Source organism: Chiloscyllium punctatum, chromosome 48 (genome assembly GCF_047496795.1).
Source record: "Chiloscyllium punctatum isolate Juve2018m chromosome 48, sChiPun1.3, whole genome shotgun sequence".
In the NCBI taxonomy this organism is placed as follows: Eukaryota; Metazoa; Chordata; class Chondrichthyes; order Orectolobiformes; family Hemiscylliidae; genus Chiloscyllium; species Chiloscyllium punctatum.
The window spans coordinates 54,571,431-54,597,426 of record NC_092786.1 but is presented as its reverse complement, the minus strand read 5'-3'; the positions used below and the strand labels follow the sequence as shown (position 1 = coordinate 54,597,426).

General features: G+C 40.2%; 1 protein-coding gene across 3 annotated transcripts in view; it reads left to right on the top strand.

Moving 5' to 3' along the window:
* The window catches only part of map2k5 (mitogen-activated protein kinase kinase 5), a 385,015-nt gene that overhangs the window by 185,048 nt on the left and 173,971 nt on the right, over positions 1-25,996 (top strand). For all 3 annotated transcript variants that reach the window (XM_072565277.1, XM_072565276.1, XM_072565278.1), the window contains exons 10-12: positions 22,928-22,996; positions 23,093-23,174; positions 25,164-25,225. In XM_072565277.1, coding sequence (XP_072421378.1) covers positions 22,928-22,996; positions 23,093-23,174; positions 25,164-25,225 — 213 coding nt within the window. The remainder of the gene's footprint in view (positions 1-22,927; positions 22,997-23,092; positions 23,175-25,163; positions 25,226-25,996) is intronic.

Sequence of the window (25,996 nt, the reverse complement as noted above, 5' to 3'; positions counted from 1 at the left end):
ATTATGTAAGTAAATTAAACAGGAATAGTAGCTTAATTTGACCTGTGATTCTGCACTCCCTCCCTTAAGTGGAATGTGTGCTGCTCCTGCAAATAGACGAAGTCATCCATGTCAGCCAGTGATGAATTGCCTTATTTATACTGTATATTTTAATAGCCTTGCACTAATTTTAGTTGAGCACAAAGAGTAAATTATAATTCAGTCAGTTGACTGCTTGTATTTAACTTGACAACTCATCCTTGTTTGTCCTGGAGGTGTATTGGTGATCTGAGCAAATTTACTCAGGTACTCCACTCTCAGCCTTAAATGCTATTCCTATTAATTGAGCGACACTGTGGTGGTGAATTATTCATTTTTTTTTCACCAAGAGACCCTGAGTTGAATTTTGTTGGCGAATGACTATTGATTCACAAGTATGTGGTTTTAAATTTTCCTTGGCAGCAGGATATTACAGTTACAAGCCAATTTGAAGCTGCTTTTTATCAATCACCCTACAGCAAGGTACAATATAGGTTTCCACATGATTTCAAATATGTCCCCCATTACATAAGAAGGCATTTGTGTGTCAGGTTAACCAGTTATGTGCTTGGTTGTCTTGTGTGATGTAATGAGTTTTTTTTCTTGTAAACTTAAATTTCTATTTTAATTCCAAATTCTTCTCTTGACAGTTTCCACACTGATAAACCACAAATCAAATGGAATAACCTGGCATATGTTTTCATCATCATCTTCCTTTCTTTCTAAATCTTCTGCCTTCCTGTGTATAGTTAGGCCACAACTTGAATACTGTGTGGGGTTCTGGTCAGCTCAATATAGAAGGTCGGAGGAGTGTATGTACAGACGAGATTTACAAGGGAATTGTCAGAACTGGAAAAGTGCAACTATGAGGAAACATAAAATGGGGTTGATCTCCTTGGACAGAATACTCAGAGGATATTTGATTGAGGTGTATGAATTGCGAGAGGTTTGGATAGAGTGTATAGAGGGACTTACATACCTTAACAGAGAGATCAGTTATTAGGCGACACAAAATTAAAGTGATTAGTAGAAAGTTTAGAAGCGCGATGAGGAAAACATGTTTTACCCAGAGAGTTGTTGGAATTTAAAGTTTTTGTGAAGATCTAGGTCAAGATCTGTTTGGATTCATTAATCTGTTCATTGAGCTGATAGGTTTGTCGGCAGGCGTTTTGTCCCCTTTCTAGGTGACATCATCAGTGCTGTGTTACCTCCTGTGAAGCGCTGCTGCTATACTGTTCCACTTTGAGTATAGACCCAGAGTCCTCAAACATTCCTCATATGTTAAGCTTTTCATTTCTGGGACCATTGTCAAGAAGCTCCTCTGAACACGCTCCAGCGCCAGTATATCCATCCTGAGATATCGAGCTCAAAACTGCACACAATTCTCCAAATGTGGTCTGACCAGAGCCTTAGAAAGTCTTGAAAGTACATCCCTGCATTTATATTCAAGTCCTCTTGAGATAAATGCTATCATTCCATTTGCTTTCAAAACTACTGATTCAACCTGCAATTTTACTTTGAGAGAATCCAGGACTGGAGCTCCCAAGTCTCTTTATACTTCAGACTTATGAATTTTCTCCCCATTTAGAAAATTGTACATGCCATTATTCTTCCTACCAAAGTGCATGACCTCACACTTCCCCACATTGAACTCCATCTGCTACTTCTTTGACCACTGTCCTAACCTGTTTAAATCCTTCTGCAGCCTCCCTGCCTCCTCAATGCTACCTGTCCCTCTACCTATCTTTGTATCATTTGCAAACTGAGCCAGAATCTCTTCAGTTCCTTCAACTAAATCATTAATGTGTGATGTGTAAAGTTGTGGTCCTAATCCCTCCTGCTATTCATAATCCTTCACTTTCACAAGCTGTGGCCTTGAATTTGCAGTTGTAATAACAGGAAAACCTTGAAACATCACTTTTATTTAAACCGTGAAGCTGGCAGAAATTTCTGGCAAGCACATTAATGAAGTTTAGTGCACAAATGCAACTTTTTCTTTGTCAGTAATTTCCTGTTCTGCATTGTTGAACCCCCCCAAACAGATGGAAATGTTTAGAAATATCTTGAATTGATATGGACATCACTTTTACAGTGTCAGCCTTACATGAAAAACATTTGGAAAATGTAGACCCCTTGTTAAAGGTGTTTTAACAGTGTTTTAAACAAAATATTATGTTCGAATTTACTTAAGAGCAACTTCTGTCGCCGTCAAAATCTAACTGTATATTTGCTGGATATCAAGTTTTTCTATTATTATTTTGAAAATAAAGCTTCTTTATGATACTTAAGTTTCTAACTTAACCCCATGTATTATTTTCATTCCATTGTCTATAAAATGATTAAAGAGTGAAGGATTTGAGATTTTTTAAATTGCTTTCTGAGAATTCTTAAATGTGATTGGCCACTTAGCCTGCTTAATGACATCACAGATGTTGGATGTCATAGATTCTTCATCTGATGCTAAGATCACAGTAGTGACAAGAATGGTGAAATTAATATGACAAAAGGTACCAACTCTCCGTGGACAGCCTTCTTCAAGGTCAATAAGAAGCAATGCCACTTCACCACTGAGCCTGTATGTTTTCTTGACTATCAAACGTTTTAAGTACCTGTGGTTTAATTGCAATAATATTGCTCTGGATCTACTACAGATGGGTTGGTGTGTGTTTGAGATCCTTTCAGGCTGTTTGATATAGGATGCCATTCAGGTGGGAGGAAGCAAAATATAACATGGTGTTCATAGGGGACAGTATAGTTGAAGGATTGACATTGTTCCCTGCAGCAAGAAGCCTGAGTCCAGATGGTTGTGTTGTCTACCCAGTGTCAGAGTTCATGGCATCTGCTGTGGACTGGAGAACAACTTGTGTTGGGAGAGGAAAGATTCAGTTGTCATGGCTGATTTAGGTACCAATGACATAGGTAAGACAAAGGAGTAGAATTTGCATAGTCAGTACAAAAAACTAGCTAGCAAATTAAGACGCAGGATCTCAAAGGTATAATTTCCAGAATATTACTTGAACCGCACACAAGTACAATTATAGAGTCATAGAGATGTTCAGCCTGGAAATAGACCCTTTGGTCCAACCCGTCCATGCCGACCAGATATCCCAACCCAATCTAGTCCCACCTGCCAGCACCCAGCCCATATCCCTCCAAACCCTACCTATTCATATACCCATCCAAATGCCTCTTAAGTGTTGCAATTACACAGCCTCCACCACATCCTCTGGCAGCTCATTCCCTACATGTACCACCCTCTGCGTGAAAAAGTTGCCCCTTAGGCTTCTTTTGTATCTTTCCCCTCTCACCGTAAACCTATGCCCTCTAGTTCTGGACTCCCCAACCCCAGGGAAAAGACTTTGTCTATTTATCCTATCCATGCCTCTCATAATTTTGCAAACCTCTATAAGGTCACCCCTCAGCCTCCGACGCTCCAGGGAACACAGCCCCAGCCTGTTCAGCCTCTCCCTGTAGCTCAAATCCTCCAACCCTGGCAACATCCTTGTAAATCTTTTCTGAACCCTTTCAAGTTTCACAACAACTTTCTATTAGGAAGGAGACCAGAATTGCACGCAATATTCCAACAGTGGCCTAACCAATGTCCCGTACAGCTGCAACATGACCTCCCAACTCCTGTACTCAATACTCTGACCAATAAAGGAAAGCGTACCAAATGCCTTCTTCACTATCCTATCGACCTGCGACTCCACTTTCAAGGAGCTATGAACCTGCTCTCCAAGATATATTTGTTCAGCAACACCCTCTTAGGATCTTACCATTAAGTGTAGAAGTCCTGCTAAGATTTGCTTTCCCAAAATGCAGTACCTCGCATTTATCTAAATTAAACTCCATCTGCCACTTCTCAGCCCACTGGCCCATCTGGTCCAGATCCTGTTGTAATCTGAGGTAACCCTCTTTGCTGTCCACTACACCTCCAACTTTGGTGTCATCTGCAAACTTACTAACTGTACCTCTTATACTCGCATCAAAATCATTTATGTAAATGACAAAGTGTAGAGGGCCCAGCACCGATCCTTGTGGCACTCCACTGGTCACAGGCCTCCAGTCTGAAAAACAACCCTCCACCACCACCCTCTACCTTTGAGCCAGTTCTGTATCCAAATGGCTAGTTCTCCCTGTATTCCATGAGATCTAACCTTGCTAATCAGCTCCCAGGGGGAACCTTGTCGAAAGCCTTACTAAAGTCCATATAGATCACATCTACTGCTCTGCCCTCATAAATCCTCTTTGTTACTTCAAAAAAAACTCAATCAAGTTTGTGAGACATGATTTCCCACACACAAAGCCATGTTGACTATCCCGAATCAGTCCTTGCCTTTCCAAATACATGTACATCCTGTCCCTCAGGATTCCCTCCAACAACTTGCCCACCACCAAGGTCAGGCTCACCGGTCTATAGTTCCCTGGCTTGTCTTTACCGCCCTTCTTAAACAGTGGCACCACGTTTGCCAACCTCCAGTCTTCCGGCACCTCACCTGTGACTATTGATGATACAAATATCTCAGCAAGAGGCCCAGCAATCACTTCTCTAGCTTCCCACAGAGTTCTCGGATACACCTGATCTAGGTCCTGGGGATTTATCCACCTTTAACTGTTTCAAGACATCCAGCACTTCCTCCTCTGTAAACTGGACATTTTGCAAGATGTCGCCATCTATTTCCCTACAGTCTATATCTTCCATATCCTTTTCCACAGTAAATACTGACGCAAAATATTCATTTAGTATCTCCCCCATTTTCTGTGGCTCCACACAAAGGCCACCTTGCTGATCTTTGAAGGGCCCTATTCTCTCCCTAGTTACCCTTTTGTCCTTAATATATTTGTAAAAACCCTTTGGATTCTCCTTAATTCTATTTGCCAAAGCTATCTCATGTCCCCGTTTTGCCCTCCTGATTTCCCTCTTAAGTATACTCCTACTTTCTTTATACTCTTCTAAGGATTCACTCGATCTATCCTGTCTATACCTGACATATGCTTCCTTCTTTTTCTTAACCAAACCCTCAATTTCTTTAGTCATCCAGCATTCCCTATACCTACCAGCCTTCCCTTTCACCCTGACAGGAATATACTTTCTCTGGACTCTTGTTATCTCATTTCTGAAGGCTTCTCATTTTCCAGCCGTCCTTTTACCTACGAACATCTGCGCCCAATCAGCTTTTGAAAGTTCTTGCCTAATACCGTCAAAATTGGCCTTTCTCCAATTTAGAACTTCAGTTTTTAGACCTGGTCTATCCTTTTCCATCACTATTTTAAAACAAATAGAATTATGGTCACTGGCCCCAAAGTGCTCCCCAGCTGACACCTCAGTCACCTGCCCTGCCTTATTTCCCAAGAGTAGGTCAAGTTTTGCACCTTCTCTAGTAGGTACATCCACATACTGAATCAGAAAATTGTCTTGTACACACTTAACAAATTCCTCTCCATCTAAACCTTTAGCACTATGGCAGTCCCAGTCGATGTTTGGAAAGTTAAACTCCCCTACCATAACTACCCTATTACTCTTACAGATAACTGAGATCTCCTTACAAGTTTGTTTCTCAATTTCCCTCTGATTATTAGGGGGTCTATAATACAATCTCAATAAGGTGATCATCCCTTTCTTATTTCTCAGTTCCACCCAAATAACTTCCCTGGATGTATTTCCAGGAATATCCTCCCTCAGCACAGCTATAATGCTATCCCTTATCAAAAATGCCACTCCCCCTCCTATCTTGCCTCCCTTTCTATCCTTCCTGTAGCATTTGTATCCTGGAACATTAAGCTGCCAGTCCTGCCCATCCCAGAGCCATGTTTCCATAATTGCTGTGATATCCCAGTCCCATGTTCCTAACCATGCCCTGAGTTCATCTGCCTTCCCTGTTAGGCCCCTTGCATTGAAATAAATGCAGTTTAATTTATTAGTCCCACCTTGTCCCTGCCTTCCCTGACTGTTTGACTCACTTCTGTTGTCAGCTGTATCTGTCTCAAATCGATCTCTTTCCTCACTATCTCCCTGGGTCCCACCCCACCTTACTAGTTTAAATCCTCCCAAGCAGTTCTAGCAAATTTCCCTGCCAGTATATTAGTCCCCTTCCAATTTAGGTGCAATCTGTCCTTCTTGTAGAGATCACTTCTACCCCAAAAGAGATTCCAATGATCCAAAAATGTGAATCTTTCTCCTTTATACCAGCTCCTCAGCCATGCATTCATCTGCTCTATCCTCCTATTCCTGCCCTCACCCGCTCATAGCACTGGGAGTAATCCAGATATTACTATCCTTGAGGACCTCCTTTTTAAATTCCTGCCTCTCTGTAATCTCCCTTCAGAGTCTCAACCTTTCCCTTCCAATGTCGTTGGTTCCAATGTGGACAATGACCTCCTGCTGGCCCTTCTCCCCCGTGAGAACATTCTGCACCCTCTCTGAGACATCCTTGATCCTGACACCAGGGAAACAACACACCATTCTGCTTTATCTCTGCTGGCCACAGAAATGTCTTTCTGTACCTCTGACTACAGAATCCCCTAACACAATTGATCTCTTGGAAGCCGAAGTACCCCTCGTTGCATTAGAGTCAGTCTCAATACCAGAAACTTGGCTGTTCGTGCTACATTCCCCTGAGAATCCATCACCCCCTACATTTTCCAAAACCGCATACCTGTTTGAAAAGGGTATATCCACAAAAAACTCCTGCCCTAGGTGCTGACCTCTCTCACCCTTCCTGGAGTTAATCCATGTATGTGACTGTATCTGAGACTTTTCCCCATTCCTATAACTGCCATTCATCACATACTTGTTGCTGTTGCAAATTCCTCATCGCTTCTATCTGTCTCTCCAACCGATCCACTCGATCTGATAAGATTTGCATCCAACAGCATTTATGGCAGATATAATCCGCAGTAACCCTTAAACTCTCTTTAAACTCCCACGTCTGATAAGAAGTACATTTCACTGCAAAGGCCATTTTTGCTCCTTCACAATCTACAGACCCAGAAAATAACACCATCTTATTCCTCTGCAAACACTGCCCCAGGTTAAATTAATAGCTATGGCTTATATTTTAAGTTTAATCAAGAGACTTATCTCCAAAAACATATAATCAAGAAAGAATCCACTGTACTCACTACTGCAGCCTTTCTCTTGGACAGACTTAAAACAACAATTAACTTATCTGATTCTGTGCTGTGAACTTTGCCCAACAGTTCCTCCAAGATAAGTTGTGAAGTTCACTGTTTGTTAATTTTCCCAGATGCACTCCGATGTCCAGCGATACATGAATTCAAATAGCAAAGGCGGTAACTGCAGATGTGTTCCCCCTCCCCCTCTCCCCCCTCTCCCTCCCCTCTCTCCCTCCCCTCTCTCCCTCTCTCCCTCTCTGCTTCTCCTGCATTGTCCTCACCATGTGCTTCCTTTGTCTGCTCTTCTCCCTTTTAAACTGCTGTTGTTTTGACTTTTTTTTTCCAAAGTTCCAAAACAATGCAACAGCATATAAAACAGTAATTGCTGCTCCTGGAATTCGAGGAAATCATCTCCAACACCTAAATTACCTCAAAAAAAGGAGCAGCTCTTTCAGCCAGAAATTTTTCCTGTCCTCCATCTTGGATTATCCAGAATCACATTGGACTTTTTCTTTTCATTCACTTATAGGATGTGGGTGTTGCTGGCTGAGTAGTTGGGGTGAGCAGTTTTCTTAAATTGCTGTAGTTCCTGTGCTGTAAGTAGACCCAAAATACTGTTTGGGAGGGAATTCTAGGATTTTGCCCCTGCGACACTGAAGGGATTAGATTAGATTCCTTACAGTGTGGAAACAGGCCCTTCAGCCCAACAAATCCACACCGACCCTCCGAAGACCAACTCACCCAGACCCATTCCCCTTCATTTACCTCTGACTAATGCACCTAACACTATGGGCAATTTAGCATGGCCAATTCATCTAACCTGCACATCTTTGGACTGTGGGAGGAAACCGGAGCACCCGGAGGAAACCCATAAAGACACAGGGAGAATGTGCAAACTCCACACAGACAGTTGCCCAAGGCAGGAATTGAACCCAGGTCCCTGGTGCTGTGAGGGACAGTCTGGATGGTAGGTGGCTTGGAAAGGAAGTTGCAGAAGGTGGTGTGGCTATGTATCTCCTGCTTTTGACCTTCTATATGGAAGTGGTCCTGCTGCCCAAGGAACCTTGATGAATTTCTGCAGTGCATCTTGTAGATAGTGCAACATTGCTGCTATTGAGCATTGGTGATAGAGGGAGTGGATGCTTGTGGATGTGGTGCCAGTCAAGCTGGCTGCTTTGCCCAGGATGGTGTTAAGCTTGTTGAGTGTTGTTAGAGGTGCACTCATCCAGGAAAGAGGAGAGTATTCCATCACATTCCTGACATTCTTTGTAGATGGTGGGCAGGCTTTGGGAGTCAGGAGGTGAGTTACTTGCTGAAATATTCCTAGCCTCTGACTTCTCTTGTTCCCACTGTGTTTATATGGTGAGTACAGTTAAGTTTCCAGTCAATGATAAACCCAAGAATGATAATGGGAGATTCAGTGATGGTAAAGCCATTCAATTGCAAGGGGCAGTGGTTAGATTCACTCTTATTGGAAATGGTCATTGCCTGGCATTTGCGTGGTGTGAATATTATTTGTCACCTATCAGCCCAAGCCTGGATATTTGGATATTGTGCAAAACGTGTTGCATTTAAACATGGACTACTTCAATATCTGAGGAGTCGCAAATGGTGCTGAACATCATGCAATCATTGAATATGCCCACTTCTGACTTTATGACTTTATGAAGGTGGTTATGAAGCATCTGAAGATGGTTAGACCCAGGACACTATCTTAAGGAACTCCTGCAGTGATGTCCTGCAGCTGCAATGACTAGCCTCCAATATCCTCAACTATCTTCCAGTGTGCCACCGAAAGACTAGTGGAGTTTTCCCCCAATACCCATTGATTCCAGTTTTGCTAGGGCTCATTGATGATTAGATTCCCTACAGTGCGGAAACAGGCCCTTTGGCCCAACAAGTCCACACTGACCCTCCGAAGACTACCCGTTCCCATACTAATGCACCTATCACTATGGGCAATTTAGCATGGCCAGTTCACCTGACCTGCACATCTTTGGATTGTGGGAGGAAACACGGAGGAAACCCACGCAGACACTGGGGGAATGTGCAAACTCAGACAGTCGCCCGAGGCTGGATTCGAACATGGGTCCCTGGCGCTGCGAGGCAGCAGTGCTAACCACTGAGTCACCGTGCCGCCGCCTCTGTCACCTCCATCTAATGTTACCAAAGTGACCTTGATGTCAAGAGCTGTTACCCTCACCTCAACTCTAGAATTCAACTCTTTGTCCATATTTGAATCAGGGTTGTAATGCAGTGCAGCACTCAGTGCCCCTAGTGGAAACTAAACTAGATGATAGTGAGTAGGTTATTACTAAGCTGGTGCTGCTTCATAGCACTGTTGTTGACACCTTCCATCATTTTACTGATGATGTAGAATGTATTGAAAGTAACTGACGATGTTGACTTGACCTGCTTTTTGTGTACAGGATATACCTCGACAATTTTCCACGTTGTCAGATGGTATCAGTGTTGTAGCTGTACTGGATCAGTTTGGCTCAGGGTGACGCAATTTCTGGCGCAAATGCTTCAGTGCCTTTGCCAGAATGTTGCCAGGTTCCAAAGCCTTTGCAGTATTGAGTGCCATAAAATATTCCTTGATATCACATTAAGTTAGCATGTTTTGAGAAGATTTGTAGCTCAGGGTATTTTTATTTGTGTTTAGGTTTCCTTGGATTGGTGATGTAATTTCCTGTGGTGATGTCATTTTCTGTTCTTTTTCTCAGGCAGGGTGATAAATGGGATCGAAGTCAATGTGTTGTTGGAGTTCTGGTTGGAATGCCATGTTTTGAGGAATTCTCACGCGTGTCTCTATTTGGTTTGGCCTAGGACGGATGTGTTTTCCCAGTCAAAGTGTTGTCCTTCCTCATGTATGTAAAGATACTAGTGAGAGTGGGTCATGTCTTTTTTGTGGCTAGTTGATGTTCAAGTATCCTGGTGGCTAGTTTTCTGCCTGTTTGTCCAATGTAGTATTTGTTACAGTTCTTGCAAGGTATTTTGTAAATGGCATCAGTTTTGCGTGTTGTCTATGTAGAGTCTTTCAAGTTCATTAGCTGCTGTTTTAGTGTGTTGATGGGTTTGTGGGCTACCATGATGCCACTAGTATCTTCTCATACAGATAAGGAAGGACACCACTTCATCTGGGACAACACATCCATCCTAGGACAAACCAAACAGAGATAAGCGCAAGATTTTCTAGAAGCGTGGCATTCCAACCGGAACACTATCAACAAACACATTGACTTGGATCCCATTTACCACTCACTGAGAAAAAGAACAGGAAATGACATCACCAACCCAAGGAAACCTAAATACAAATAAAAAGCGGGGCATCCCACCAGTGCTTCATCCGGAGGCTCACTGATGATGTTACCTAGTATGGTGATGAAACGTCTGAAATCAAACCTTTCAGCTCAGTGAGCAAACCTACATCCATCACATTAAGTGAATTAAATTGGCTGAGAACTGCCATTTGAGATGCTGGAGGAAGCAAAGAATGGTTGAGTGAAGGGGTATGCCAGGCCATGAGGTTACAAATTATTTTGGAAAATGATTCTGCTGCTACTGATGGCTCACATCACATTCCTGACCATATTAGCTGAACCACATGCAAATTGGATTTTTTTTCATTCACTTGCGGAATGTGGACATTGCTGGCTGGATGGCTTCTATTGCCCATACCAAGTTGCCCTTGTGAAGGTTGGGGTGAGCAGCTTTCTTAAACTGCTGGAGTCCATGTTGTAACAATACTGTCACTTTAAGAGGATATTTTGTCCTGGTGTGTTTATTTTTGAAGAGAGGTTGTAAGGCAGAGATTTTCTTAAAGGTAGAACAATGGAAGCAGCCTAGGTGTGGCTATGTGGCCAGGCTTTCTAGTTTGTTTAGTTTTTAGGTTTAGTTTTGGGCAGAAGCTTTTGGGGTCTCAAAAGAGTTGGAAGCTTCAATGGGATGTCTCCTCGCCACTACTTTCCCTGAATTATCATTTGAGGTTTATTTCCTGCGGGATTGAAGATATGTGTGAGAATCTGTGTTTACAGAGGTGTGTTTACAGGATGTCACTGTTATGGGATAATGTTCAAATAACGACGGAAATTGGTGAGTGGCAAAAATAGTCTCTTTTATTCAGCCATCACAGCACAAGTTTGAGGAGGCAATAGAATCTGGAAATACAGTTCTTACATATATTAAAATTCCATTACTATGGTGTTACAATGTTTTATCTATTGTACACAAAGGTTTGAAAGGCTCCTTACCTGGGAGACTAGAGATGGGTTAAAACGTGCTAAATGCTGGCTGCTACTTCTGATGGGATATCTGTCCGGTCTGCTTGCATAATTATGAGGTGTTAGTCCTTCTGTCTTTTAAGTTAGTAAATATTAATAAAATGCGAGGACTGTATGCTCTAAATAAGTTAGAAATTGTGCCTGTAGTTAATAAATGAATAAAGGATATTAAACTGATTACTGCAGCTGGGTTGTGAGATTTATGTAATATTTGCTGATCTGAGTTTCATTCATTCATGCAATTTCATGGAAGCGTTGTTTTGTCAGTTACTTTCATAAAGGGATAATGGCCTAGTTAAAAGGTATTTAACAGGTACTTAATGTGTGGAGACCTGATGATGGTGGTATTGTTCCATATGCTATACTTATTCAGAGGTAAACACTGTTTGTAGCTAAGGATGATATGGTGTGGAAATGCAGTAATGGGTTTGAAAGGGTTGTTTTGATTAGAAAGGATGTGGAGCTGCAGGTATTGGACTAGGGTGGACAAAGTTTAAAAATCCCACAACACCAGGTTATAGTCCAGCAAGTTTATTTGGAAGTACTAGCTTTTGGAGTGCTGCTCCTTCATCAGGTAACTGTGGAGCAGGATCAAAAGACACAGAACTTATAACAAAAGATCACATGCAACTGATACAATATATTGAAACAAACCTAGATTGCTGTTAAGTCTTTCATCTTTTAGAATGGGTTGCATGTTTTGGTTCATTAGTACTTAAATCTCAGAACTTTCAAGTCACATTCTCAAGATAACTTAAGGTTTTATAAAAAAGAAGTGACATCTCAGCTCAGACAATGCATTAAAGGTGTGAGGTTAGAGTCTGTCTGTATCCCAATCTTGAGTCAGACAGGTTTCATTTCCAAAGTAGGAATTTATAAAATGATACATGGATTGACTGCCTGCAGTTTGTGTGCTTTTTGAACAAAATAGAATGTATCTGCAAATACAAATTTACTCCATAGACTTGTGTGCGTGCATGTGAGGGAGACAGTGTAAGTGCGTGTGAAAATGTGTGTTTGTGTATGTGTGTGTGTGTGAGAGGGAGTATGTAAGAGTCTGCGTGTATGGTGTAGTGAGGTCATCTGTAGTGTGACATGAACCCAAGGTCCACATTGAGGCCATCTTAATGGGTACTGAACTTGGCTATCAACCTCTGCTTGGCCATTCTGCATCATTGTATATCCCAAAGTCCGCTTTGGAGAATGGCCACCTAAAGATTCGAGTCCAAATGTCCCTGACCGCTGAAGTATTCCCCAGCTGGGAGGGAATATCCCTGTCCGGCGATTGTTCCACAGTGTCCATTCGTCCATTATCATAGCGCCTGCTTGGTCTCACCTATGTACCATGCCTCAGAGCATCCTTGCCTGCAGTGTTGACTGAGTCACATGAGTACCTGCTGAGTACATGGTGGGTGGTGTCCCCATGTGTAATGGTAGTATCCATGTCGACACTCTGACACGTCTTGCAGTGGTTGCCCCTACAGGGTCGTGTGGTGTTGTGGTCAATGTTGTCTTGAAGGCTGGCAGTTTGCTGCAAACAATGGTCTATTTAAGGTTTGTTTAAAAGTGAGAAGTGGAGATGTAGGGAAGGTCTTGGCGAAGTGCTCATCCTCATCGATATTGTTGCAGGCTGCATAGAACATGGTGTAGTTTCTCTGCTCCTGGGAAGTACTGGATAATGAAGGGTACCCTATTGGTTGCATCCCCTGTCTTTCTCCTGAGGTGGTCATTTCAGTTTCTCGCTGTGACACATTGGAACTGGTGATCGATGAGCTGAGCATCGTACCCTGTTCTTATGAGGACATCTTTCAGCACCTTCAGGTGTCTGTCACATTCCTCCTCCTCTGAACAGATCCTGGGTATGCATAGGGATTGTCTATAGAGGATGGCTGTTTTAATATGTTGAGGGTGGAAGCTAGAGAAGTGCAGCATCATGAGGTTATCTGTTGGTTTGTGGTAGAATGAGGTACTGAGGTGCCCATCCTTGATAGAGACGCATGTGTCCAAGAATGAGACAGTTACCAAAGAGTAGTTCATGGTAAGTCTGATGGTGGGATGAAACTTGTTGATATCACTGTGTAGTCGTTTCAATGACTCCTCGCCATGGGTCCAGAGGAAGAAAATGTTGTCAATATATCTGGTGTGTAGTGTTGGATGGAGGTCCAGTGCAACAAAGAAGTCTTGTTCGAACTTGTCAATGAAAATATTGGCATATTGGGGTGCAAATTTGGTCCCCACAACCATTCCGTGTGTCTGGGTAAAGAACTGGTTATCAAACATGAAAACGTTGTGGTCCAGGATGAAGTGGATGAGTTGTAGAATGGTGCTCAGAGATTGGCAGTTGTTGCTATTGAGTATTGAGGCTGTTGCAGCGATGCCATTATTGTGGGGTATGCTCACAATCTGTTCAGATGAGGAGGAGTGCGATGAACACCTGGAGGTGCTGAAGGACGCCCTCCAAAGAACAGGGTACAATGCTCAACTCATCGATCACCAGTTCTGACGTTCCACAGCGAGGAACCACATTGATCTCCTCAGGAGACAGACACAGGATATGACCAAATGGGAATGCTTCGTTGTCCAGTACTTCCTGGGAGTGGAGAAACTACGCCCAGTTCTTGGCAGCCTGCAACACATTATCGATGAAGATGGGCGCCTTGTCAAGACCTTCACTACACCTTCACTTCTCGTCTTTAAACAGCTGCCAAACTTTAAACAAATTGTTCGCGGCAAACTGCCCAGCCTTCAGTACAAATCGACCACAACACCACACAACCCTATCAGGGCAACCACTGCAAGACATGTCAGAGTGTCGACATGGATACTACCATTACACGTGGGTACACACCCCCTATGTACACAGCAGGTACTCATTGACTCAGCCAACATTGTCTATCTGATACACTGCAGGCAAGGATGTCCTGAGGCATGGTACATTGGCGAGACCAAGCAGACACTACGACAACAGATGAATGGACACCACGTAACAATCACCAGACAGGGATGTTCCTTCCCAGTCGGGGAACACTTCAGCGGTAAGGGACATTCGGGCTCAAGTCATCCGCTAAGGCAGACTTCGGGGATACGCAGCAACACAGAATGGCTGAGCAGAGGCTGATAGCCAAGTTTGGTACCCATGAGGATTGCCTCAGCCGGGACCTTGGGTCCATACCACTCTACACGTGACCCCACTACATTATACACTTTCACATACATGCACCCTCTTAACATATTCGCACACTCTTACATATTCTCACACTCACGCAGACTCTCGTACACACGTTCTCTCTCAGACATACACACACACACACCCCCGAGAGGCATGCACACGCAAACACACACTCACATGCACACACTCGCTCGCGCTCTCTTTCTTGCTCTCACTCTCTCGCTGTCACTCTGTCTCACACATGTACGTGCACACACATATAAATCAATGGGGTGAATTTGCATTTGCAGAATTGTAATTGCAGATACATTCTATTTTGTTCAAAAAGCACATAATCTGCAGGCAGTCAATCCATGTAACATTTCATAAATGCCTACCTTAGAAATAGAACCAGTCTGACTCAAGATTGGGATACAGTCAGACTCTAACCTCACACCTTTATTGCATTATCTGAGCTGAGATGTCACTTTTTTTTTAATAAAACCTTAAGTTATTTCAAGAATGTGACTTGAAAGAAGTTCTGGGATTTACATTTTAATCAACGGAAACCTGGAACCCATTCTAAAAGATAAAAGACTCAACAGCAATCTAGATTTGTTCAATATATTGTATCATTTGCATGAACAACACTGATCTTTTGCTATAAATTCTGTGTCTTTTGATCCTGCTCCACAGCTACCTGATGAAGGAGCAATGCTCTGAAAACTAGTACTTCCAAATAAACTTGTTGGGCTATAACCTGGTGTTGTGGGATTTTTAACTTTGATTAGAAAAGGTTATTTTTAAATTTGAATGTTAAAATATACTATAAAACTGTAGTTTTATGAATAAATGAATGAAACCAAGTTATAGTAAATAATAGGTTAGTGGAGTGTTATGAATGAACAGGAACCCGGTATTCATGAATATAGCGAGCTGATGATTGAGTTAATAAAGATAACCTATAACACTATATCTCATAACAATATTTCACACTATATTGGAACAGTTAATTTGTAATTGGTACAGTATCTATTATTCATGTAAGTTATTATAAATTATTCTTTTTATTTGTATTTTAACTGTAGTGTTTAAATAAATGTTTGTTTAATGTCTGACTTTGTTCCAGCATTACATCTGGAACAAGGCACTTCACATCAACCTTTTAAAATAAGAAAATGTTAGGGAGTAGGATATCTTCTTAAAATATTTTGTGGGGGTCTGATGTGGTCCATGTGTTGGAGGTATACCCTCAATAGTGTTGGGGGCGGAATTCTAGAATTTTGTCCCTGCAACACTGAAGGAATAGCGATATATTTCCAAGTCAGGATGGTGACTGGCTTGGAAGGGAACTTGCAGTTGGCTGACATAGCTGACAACACTTGATGGATGTCCAGCCTTGAGTTCCTAGAGCTGTTCGAAGCATATCCCATATAGCATGTTGTAACACAACATGGTATAGGGTATTCTCAGTATGAAGGTGGAACTTTGTTTCTGCAAGGGCTGTGCAATGGTAGTCACTTTTGCAATACTGTCATGGACAGATGCATCAGCAGCAGGCGGATTGGTGGGGATGAGGTCAAGTATATTTTTTCCTCTTGTTGGTTTCCTCACCACCTGCTACAGTCCTAGTCTAGGATCTATGTCCTTTAGGACCTGAACAACTCCTGTGTGCTGTTGCTGAACCTCTCTTTGTGGTGAAATTGAAATCCCCTAGCCAGAGTACATCTAAAGTCTTGGAAGCCTCAGTGCTTCCTCCAAGTGCTGTTCGACTTGGAGGAGTACTGATTCGTCAGCTGAGGAATGTTGATACATGGTAGTCACGTGTAGGCCAGACCAGGTGAGATGGCAGATTTTCTTCAGTGAAGAACCTTAGTGAATCGGGTACTTTTCAACATTTGGCAGTAGTTTCATGGTTGTCATTAGATTCTTAATTTCAGATATTTATTAAATTCAGATTCCATTATCTGCCATGATGGGATTCGAACCCCAATCCCCAGAACATTAGCTTTATTTCTGGATTTATAATCTAGTGATAATATCACTGGGTCATCACCTGTCCTTAGGGCAAATCAAATTAGAGAAATTGATGCACAGCTCAAAAACTGTTGTGGGAGAACAGAGTTCCTGTTCATGGTGCACTATCACCCTTACTGGCAAAGTGGGATCTGTACTCTTCGTTGCCACCTGAACATGCTGGGGCGAGTGTTCTTGCGCATTGCATAACTAAGCATGTAGAAATGTTCACCTAAATAGTGCAGGCAAGAATCAGGAAAGATGTGGTAAAGCAAAGAATAAAGATGACGCAAGACAGAAAAGTGTTAATACTAGCAATAATAAATGGACTGTGGCAGGAAAGGATAGTGTGTGCACATTTAAGAATAAATCGACAGATAAGGCCTAAGGTCATAAAAAGAATAAAAGGGTAGATCTGAATAATGAATGCTACAGAGGAGCACAGCAGCCCCTTTGGCCACCATGGCAATGCGGATCATAATGCCACTCCATTCACTGCCTTTTTCATGGGTCCATCTAAGTGCTTTTTAAACTTTCTGATCACTTCACTGGCAGAGAATTCCAAGCACCTAGCAACCTCTGTATTTAAAAAAAGACTTAGCTTGCACATCTCCTTTAAACTTACCCCTTCTCACCTTAAGTCTATGTTCCCTCGTATTTGAAGTCTCCAATTATCCACTCTATCCATTCCTGTCATAATTTTATGTACTTCTATTAGGTCTCTCTTCAGCATCCGCTGCCCTAGCAAATATAATCCAAGTTTGTTGAATGTCTCTTTATAGCTAAGACACTCCTGGTACACCTGTGTGGCAATCAGAACGGCATACACTATTCCAAATGTGGCCTAACTAAAGTTTTTTGCAGCTGATCCTTGAAGAACACCACTGGTCACAGATATGCAGTCAGAAAACACCCCTTCACAATCACCCTCTGTGTCCTACGACCAAGATAGTTTTGTATCCATCTTTGCAATTCACTGTGGATCCCATGTGACTTAATCTTTTGGATCAGCCTAACATTAGTGAATTGTCAATGCTTTAGTAAAATCCATGTATATTACATTCTCTGCCCTACCCTCATCAATCATCTTCATCACTTCTTCAAAAAATTCAGTAAGATTTGTGAGACAAGATCTCCCCTGCACAAAGCCATGCTAACTATCGTTCATAAGTCCATTCTTTTCCAAATGTGAGTAAATCTAGTACCTAAGAATCTTCTCCATTAATTTCCTTGATTATCCATGTTGCCCTTAAGCAAAGGAACAATATTATCTATTCTCCAGTCTTCTGGGACCTTGCCTGTGGCTAAAGAGAATACAAGGGTCTCTGTCAAGGCCTCAGCAATCTCTTCCCTTGCCCCCCTCTGTATCTTGGGATAGACCCCAACAGTCCCTTGGGTTTTCTCGACCTTAATGTTTTTCAAGACACCCAACACCACCTCCTTGACTCCAATAAACCCTAGAATATTGACATATCCCTTCCTAACCTTACCATCATCCACTTCCTTCTCCTTGGTGAATATCCAGTACTCAATAAGGACCTCATAAACTTACTCTAACTCCATGCATAAAATTCCCTCCTTTGTCCTTGAGTGGACCTACCCTTTCCTGAGCTACCCTCTTGCTTCTAATATATGTACTAATATTTGGGATTCTTCTTAATCCTATTTGCCAAGGACTGTGTTGTGGCCCATTTTAGCTCCTAATTCGATCTTTATGTTGTTTCCTGCTTCCTTTATATTCTTCAAGGGCCTTGTCTGATTTCTGTTCCCTAAACCTTACTTATATTTCCTTTTTCTTCTTGACTAATCTTTCAATGTCTGTTGTTAATCCAGGGTTCCCAAAATTACCATCCATATCTTCATCCTCACAGGAACGTGCTTATCCTGAATTCTGATAACCAGTCTTTAAAGACTCCTACATGTTAGATGTGGATTTATTCTCAAAGACCCACCCCAATCTAATTTCTCCAGTTCGTGTTAATACTGTTGTAATTGGCCTTCCTCAAGTTTATCACTTTCACCTGAGGACCAGTCTTCTCCTTATCCAAAACTATCTGAAAGCTTAGGGAATTATGATCACTGTTCTCAAAATTCTCCCCCATTGAAACTTGATCATCTGGCCAGGAACATTCCTAATTCAAGATCCAATATGGCCCTTCCCTAATATTGTTTCAAGAAACTGTCCTAGATGCACCGACTAAATTCTTCCCGTCTAAGCATCTGGCACTAAGGGACTCCCAGTCAATATTAGGGAAATTTAAATAACCCACTACAACAACCCTGTTTTTACATCTTTCCATGATCTGCTTACATATCTATTCCATCTCCCGCTGGCTACTGGGAGGCTTTTGTTTAAAAAAAACTATCATAGTGATTGCTCCTTTCTTATTCTTGAGTTATAGCCATATGTCCACGATAGGAAACTAAGTTGTAAAAATGACATAAGGATGCTACAAAGAATATAGATAGATTAAGTGAGTGAGCAAAGATGTGACAAGTGGAAAATAATGGAAAATGGGAAATTGTCCATTTTGGCAAGAAGAACAAAGCAAAGCGTGTTAACTAAATGGTGATAAATTACAGAACTGGAAGATAAAGGGATTTGGGTGTTCTCATATGCCAGTCACAAACAACTACCATTCATGCCCAACAAGTAATTAGGAAAGCTAATGTTTATTTGAAAATGTCATAATTAATTGAATACGTAAGTAGGAGGTTTATGCTTGGACTAGACTGGGCATTGGTGAGACCATATTTGAAATACTGAATACATTGGTTATAACTTATTTAAGGAAACATATAAATGCATTGGAGGCAGTTCAGAGAAGGTTTACTATTCTAATTACTTGAATAGCAGGTTGCCTCATGAGGAAAATTGGATAGGGTTAGGTTTACATCTGCTGGAGTATAGAAAGTAAGAGAGTAAAAGAACAGGAAATGACATCACAGGAAATAACATCACCAAACCAAAGAAACCCAAGCATATAAATAGAAAGCAGGAATCATGTACACTGCTTTGCCTGAGGCCCACTGAAAACGTTACCTAGTAGGGTAATAAAACATCTGGAAATGAACCTCCCAGCTCAGCAAGCAAACCTACACCCCAGAACCTCAACCAAAGCTACAAATCTTCTCAAAACTTGCTAAGAGTAAGAGGTGATTTGATTAGAATATATAATTTCCTGAGGATTCTTGATGAGATAGCTATAAGAGGATATTTCTCTTGTGGAAGAATCTAGAATTGGAGGTTACTGTTTAAAAATAAAGGGCTATTTAACACAGAAAATCAATTTTTTTCTTAGAAAGGATCTCTCTTCCTTAAAAAGAAGAGTCTTCAAATATTTTTAAGGAGAAGGATAGATTCTTAGTAAGCAAGGAAGTGAAACGTTGTTAGGGACAAGTGAGAATCTGATTTTGAGGTAACAATCAGGTCAACCATGACTTTATAAATGGCAGAGCATGCTTGAGGAGCTGAATGGCTTGATCATATGAACTGTTTCTTTATAGCATTTGTATTTTTTGCAATAGGGATGGAAAGTGCAGTCAGATAACAGCTTTATTGTAATTCCTTTGCAATAAATTTGCCTTTATACTAATATAGTGTTATATAAAAATCTGAGGCTGATTGCAATTAGTTAACCTAACAGTCCCTGGGTTCTAAAGTACAGGTGAAAAATGCACAGATTATTGCAGTCATCTTAATTCAGCATGCATTAAAATGTAGATTTAAATCTTTTTTTGTTGTGTCTTTCCTTTGGCTCTGAATGAAAATGTTAACAGAGTATTTCATACATTTCCTAAGTTGTTCTCAAGCAAAGTTCAAGAATTGTGACTTCATTATTACCCAAGACTTTAACCAAGACTCAATTCAGCGATTTCCCAAAAGTCTAGTAGGTGAACTTATGAGATCAAACAGATTACAAAAGCTCAGGTACGCGTATGTGGTTAGTCGATCTTTGCTGGGGCAACAAGTACTTGGAGTCATTGGGTCGTACAGCACGGAAACGGACTCTTCGGTCCAACCAGTCCATCTGATCATAATCCCAAACTAAACTAGTCTCACCTGCATGTGCTTGACTCATATCCCTCCCAACATATCTTATTCATGTACTTATCTAAATGTCTCTTAAATGTTGTAACTGTACCTGCATCCTCCACTTTTTCTGGAAATTCATTCCACACACGAGCCACTTTGTGTTTAAAACAAAATGCACCTCCTGTTTTCTTCAAATCTTTCTCCTCTCACTTTAAAAGTATGTTCCCTAGTCTTGAAATACCCCACCCTCGGGTAAAAATACCGACCATTCACCTTATCTACAGCCCTCATGATTTTATAAACCTCTATAATGTCACCTGTCAATCTCCTACGTTCCAGTGAAAAAAGAAATCCCAGCTTATCCAGTTTCTCATTGTAGCTCAAACCCTCCATTCCCAGCAACATCCTGGCAAATCTCTTCTGAAGTCGAGCATGTGGTGCTGGAAAAGCACAGCAGGTCACGCAGCATCCAAGGCGCAGGAGAATCGGCATTTTGAGCATAAGCCCTTATCAGAAATCCCAAACTGATGAGCCCTGATGTTTTTCCAGCATCTGCAATCCTCACCTTTTCCAAATCTCTTCTGAACCTTAACGTCCATAAATTGAAAGAAGAAAAGCTTTTGATTCTGCTGCTGATCACAAGACATGATTCTTGGAGATAATTGATTCATGTCAGCAGTGTTTTCTTCGGATAGCCTCTTGATTCTGTTTAATTTTCCACCTAAAGATTCACCACATAGGTCCCAGAAGGTTGCTAGAACCTTAGAAATACAGTAGCAAGTACTATGTAAGTTAATAATAAACCTTTTAAAATGTCTCCATTTGTTTAGGACATTGATATGAGTTAATGGGATAAACATCAGAAATATGAATAATAATATCAATCACATAATTAAGTAAAACAAACTGAAAGTGAGCAAACGTTCACCTTGCATGAAAAGAATGAGTATAGATCACCCTGTAGGTAAAGAGTTCTTGCACAAAGTCCCTTGGACTCCAATGATTGTACTTTGGAAGACTAATTGGGGTTAAGTGTCAAACAAAACGAAATATGGTGGCAATGCACAAGGCAAAAAGAGGTACTAAAGTCGGTTATGGAGGTGAACTAGTGTTATCAAAGCTATAGTTTGCAAAAAAATATGTAAATGACATCAACAGAGAGAAGGAAGCAACAACTGAGATCATATAAAGTTGAAACAGTATTTAGGATTATTAGAAGAAATGGTCATGCATTTGAGTCATTGAACAAAACACTAATTAAACCTTATAACTTTCTCAGAAAAAGAAGGAAGCTCAACCGAAGATACCTTCTCACACTAAAAGAAGGGTGCAGAACATCCTAGTACTCAGAATGAAATCAGAACAGATCAAGGAGATTGATCAGAGCACAACAGAGGCTCACCCTGTAAAGTCTGAGACTGAAGGAAGACCTAGAGGCATGTGATTGACACTAGATGAATGTATAATGATGTAATGTAAATGTCAGAGACACATAGATAAGTATAGTGTTGAAAGGGAGCAAAGCTTTAACCTAGTGTGAAGAGAATGTCAATATAGATTCAGCTGTAAATAAAGAGCTCTTACAGAAAGTTCCATGGACTTCATGAACTGTACTTTGTGAGACAAAGTAGAGAGTGATCAAGAAAACAACTCGATAATTTAAACCCCCTCACAAATTAATATTTTTTGAGTTTTATTGTGTGTGGAGATTATAAAGACAAATATAGTAGAATTCTGCAGGAGCTATATCTCTCAGATTGGAGTGACTAGTATCCTATCTGTCACTAGTGACTTGTCAGTCTCTTTTGTGGCTATTATTTGTGTGCGTAATCTTGAACAGGAGGAGTACTTTTTGAATAGTACCTTGGAAACTTCACATGTTATACTTTCTCAGTTCTTTACTTGTGTTGTCAGCCTAGGTTATATAATATAATCTGGTCTATGGGTTGAACCCATAACCTTATCTAGAAGTGAATGTGTCACCATCTGGGACCCACTGCTCTCAGAAGAGTAGATTAGAAATTTAGAAGGGATTTCTTTACCTTTGTAAATTTACAGCCTTGATTCTGAACCATTGCCTTTTGAGTAGCTTTACACTCATTACACCTTGACAGTGTCAAGCAAGATTGGCTTTTATGTTTTAGTCATGGTTTCTCAATAAGATTGGTAATCCACAGCTCCTAATTTATATAGAAAAATATTTATAGTAGGTTGTTGACAACTGATGTGATCTCTGTTTATTGTTAAGATATAAAGTTGCAATATTTGGTCAATTAGCACATGATAACGTATTGATTTATTTTATTGCAGGTTATTCCTTTAGACATTACACTTGAAGTTCAAAAACAAATTATGTCGGAGCTAGAAATTCTTTATAAGGTAATTTTTCAGCTTTTTTGAGTACTAATTTTTGCTTTACTTCGTTCAATTGTGAGACTCATTCTTAATCTTTTTTGGTCATTCGACTGCTTACAGTGTGATTCGTCGTATATAATAGGATTTTATGGAGCATTTTTTGTGGAAAACAGGATATCAATATGTACAGAATTCATGGATGGTGAGTTTGTAGGTTATTTAATGCATCAATTTTTTGTATGAATTTGAATTAATTGCTGTGGGTTTTTTTTTAAACTGGGAGTCTGCAAATTTGACTACTGTTTTGGTATGGCCCTTTCTGTTAGGGTATGTAAGTTATAACTGGAATGAATGAGACTCTTAGCAGCTTAGAATGCTTTAGAGAAATGAAATCTAACCCAGAGTCTATATTGAAACAGACTGCAAAAAAAAATTTCACCTTATCAGCAGTAACTTGTTACATTTAAATCCACATTGGCCCTGCAGCTTATCTATGAATATACCTAGATTTGATGGCACTTGAACTATTCCTGAAACCCGATTTAGATGGCAAATAGGCAACATTTCAATTTGGCATTTAGCTTAGAGGATTTGTGATGTCTTGATAGAATGTAATGCATTTTCAATGGATACAAAACAGCCAAGTTGGTTAGGGCTGTATGAATGTCTGTGCTTGGTATACAAAAGGAAAAGAAGAACTATTTTATATAAAAAGGTGTGATTTCTCAAAAGATCAGTACCCAGGCTTGTCCATGCATTGTCATACCAGATGAATAACAGTATAACTAGCTAAATAATTTGACTTCTTGCATTGGTTGCTTCTGTATTTGGAATGCCAAAAACTATATTTATAATGCTGTTTTCTCAGTGCTTCCATCATGTCAGGAAGCTCTTAGACCATGTCAGGGATATAGTTCTACAAGTATAGATTTATTTTATGGTTCCACAGTCACTGGCCAACACTGAGGATATAATTCCACATTCTGTAACCCATGTTATGAGTATGATTTCATTGTTTTTGACCCAGCTTGAGGTTGTTTTTCTATGGAAAATGACTCAGCTTAGAGGTATAATATATAGGTGCTGACACGAATTCTGCTCTGATTCTACAAACTAATACGATACTGAGCAAGGTGTGCCATTATCACTAGAATAGCATTTTTTATGGGCCAGAAATTATAAAAACCAGGAAGTCTTAGAAATAAAAGTGCTATTATCATTATCATGTTATGGTGGTGCAGTAATAATGTTACTGGATTAGGTATCCAGAGGGGCCAAGCTTATTCTCTGAAGATATAGGTTCAAATCTTACCATGGCAGCTGGTGGAATTTAAATTCAGTTAATAGTATTTGGAAGTGAAAATTTGATTCCACAATGGTGAAACTATCATCAATAGTTGTTTGCTAATGAGCTTTAGGGAAGGAAACCTGCCTCTTTACCTGGTTTGGTTTGCACGTGACTCTAGATCCACAGCAATGTTGCTGACTCTTCACTGCCCTCTAAAATGATCCAGGCCAATTAGGTATGGGCAGAAATGCTTGTCTTGTCAGTGACCTCCACTTTTATGAAAGGATTTTTTTTAAAAAACTATCTCAGAGCAAAATCTGCTTTGCAGGAGCCTGCAGGAAAAGATTAATATTAAGTCACCTTTAGTGTGCAAAGCGATGTCTACCACATCTTCTGGACTGACTTTTCCCTCCACTGAAGTAGTTTGGAATTTTATTCCTAATGGGTCACTTTTCTCTTGTTTATTCCTCCATTGTTGAAAGAGTCCTGTCTAGTCAAACAGAATTTTAATAGTACAATATTTTGTATTGTTCATAACCATCAAGTTTATTGGTATGTATGTCTTTTGTCAAATAATAATGATGTAACAATCAAAATTTTCATTGCAATTTAGAGGTATGGATAAAACAAATTGTAAATGATTTGCTTTTGTGAATGTCAATTTGTTGGATGTAATTTAGAATTTAAACCCCAATTACTATATTAACACTATTTAAGGTGTATTTAAAATATTAATAGTACCTTAAGTAATTAGATGTTGTACTTGACCTTGAAACAGATAGGGTCCTCCAGTCTATCAAGTCATAAGAATTTATTTTAGAACTTATGGTCAACAATTGTAGTAATATTAACTTAATTTAGTATACATTCATGTTTTTTCTCCTCCATTACAATTTCCTTCAGGAGGTTCTTTGGATGTATATAGAAGAATCCCTGAGCATGTGCTAGGGAGAATCTCTGTTGCAGTAAGTTTAAATATTTTTAAAATCAATATCTCAACAACATATTGAAGAAATGATCCATTTCATATAGAATAAATGTAGAAAAAGATAATAAAACAAAACATTAAGAAATTTTGCATATTTCCATATATATAATTGCACATGCTGAAAAATCTGAGGTGAGAGACATAAATTGCAATTTGCATATTATCACGGCCTAAGGGATGTTTGGAATTGTAGATACGGTTAACTGACTAAAGATTACAGGTAGGTCTTGTAAAAGTAATTAGATGTAACACTTCTATAATTTTAGGCTGGTTGGGGACATCCTAATGGAGTTTGTTTTTAAAACCTTTTAGGACTAGATTTGAAATGTTCGTATGCTGAAAGTAACATAACAGCAGGTATAAAATGTGGCTGATCATTAGTGCTGAAATATATATTACAATCTTTCATTGGTTGCATTTACAAGGTGATATATACTTGAGGTATCTTACATTGCAGAATGTTAGAGGTATTTTTGTGTTTCTGATTTGCTATGCTGCACGTTCCCAATCAGCAAACTGTGATACATGGTGGAAGTGCTGCGCAAATGGAAGTTGAAGTTCTAAATTGGAGAAAGGCCAATTTTGATGGTATTAGGTTAAAGTGGACCACATGTTGTGCAAATTTTGCAGTCCAGTATAAATGTGCTGTAGTTTGCTCACTGAGAAATTCAGGATGTGTGATTTAGAAACAAAGATGTGACTGTTATTGTTCCTTAGTTCTTCTATATTTATGGAGTCATTGTGAATT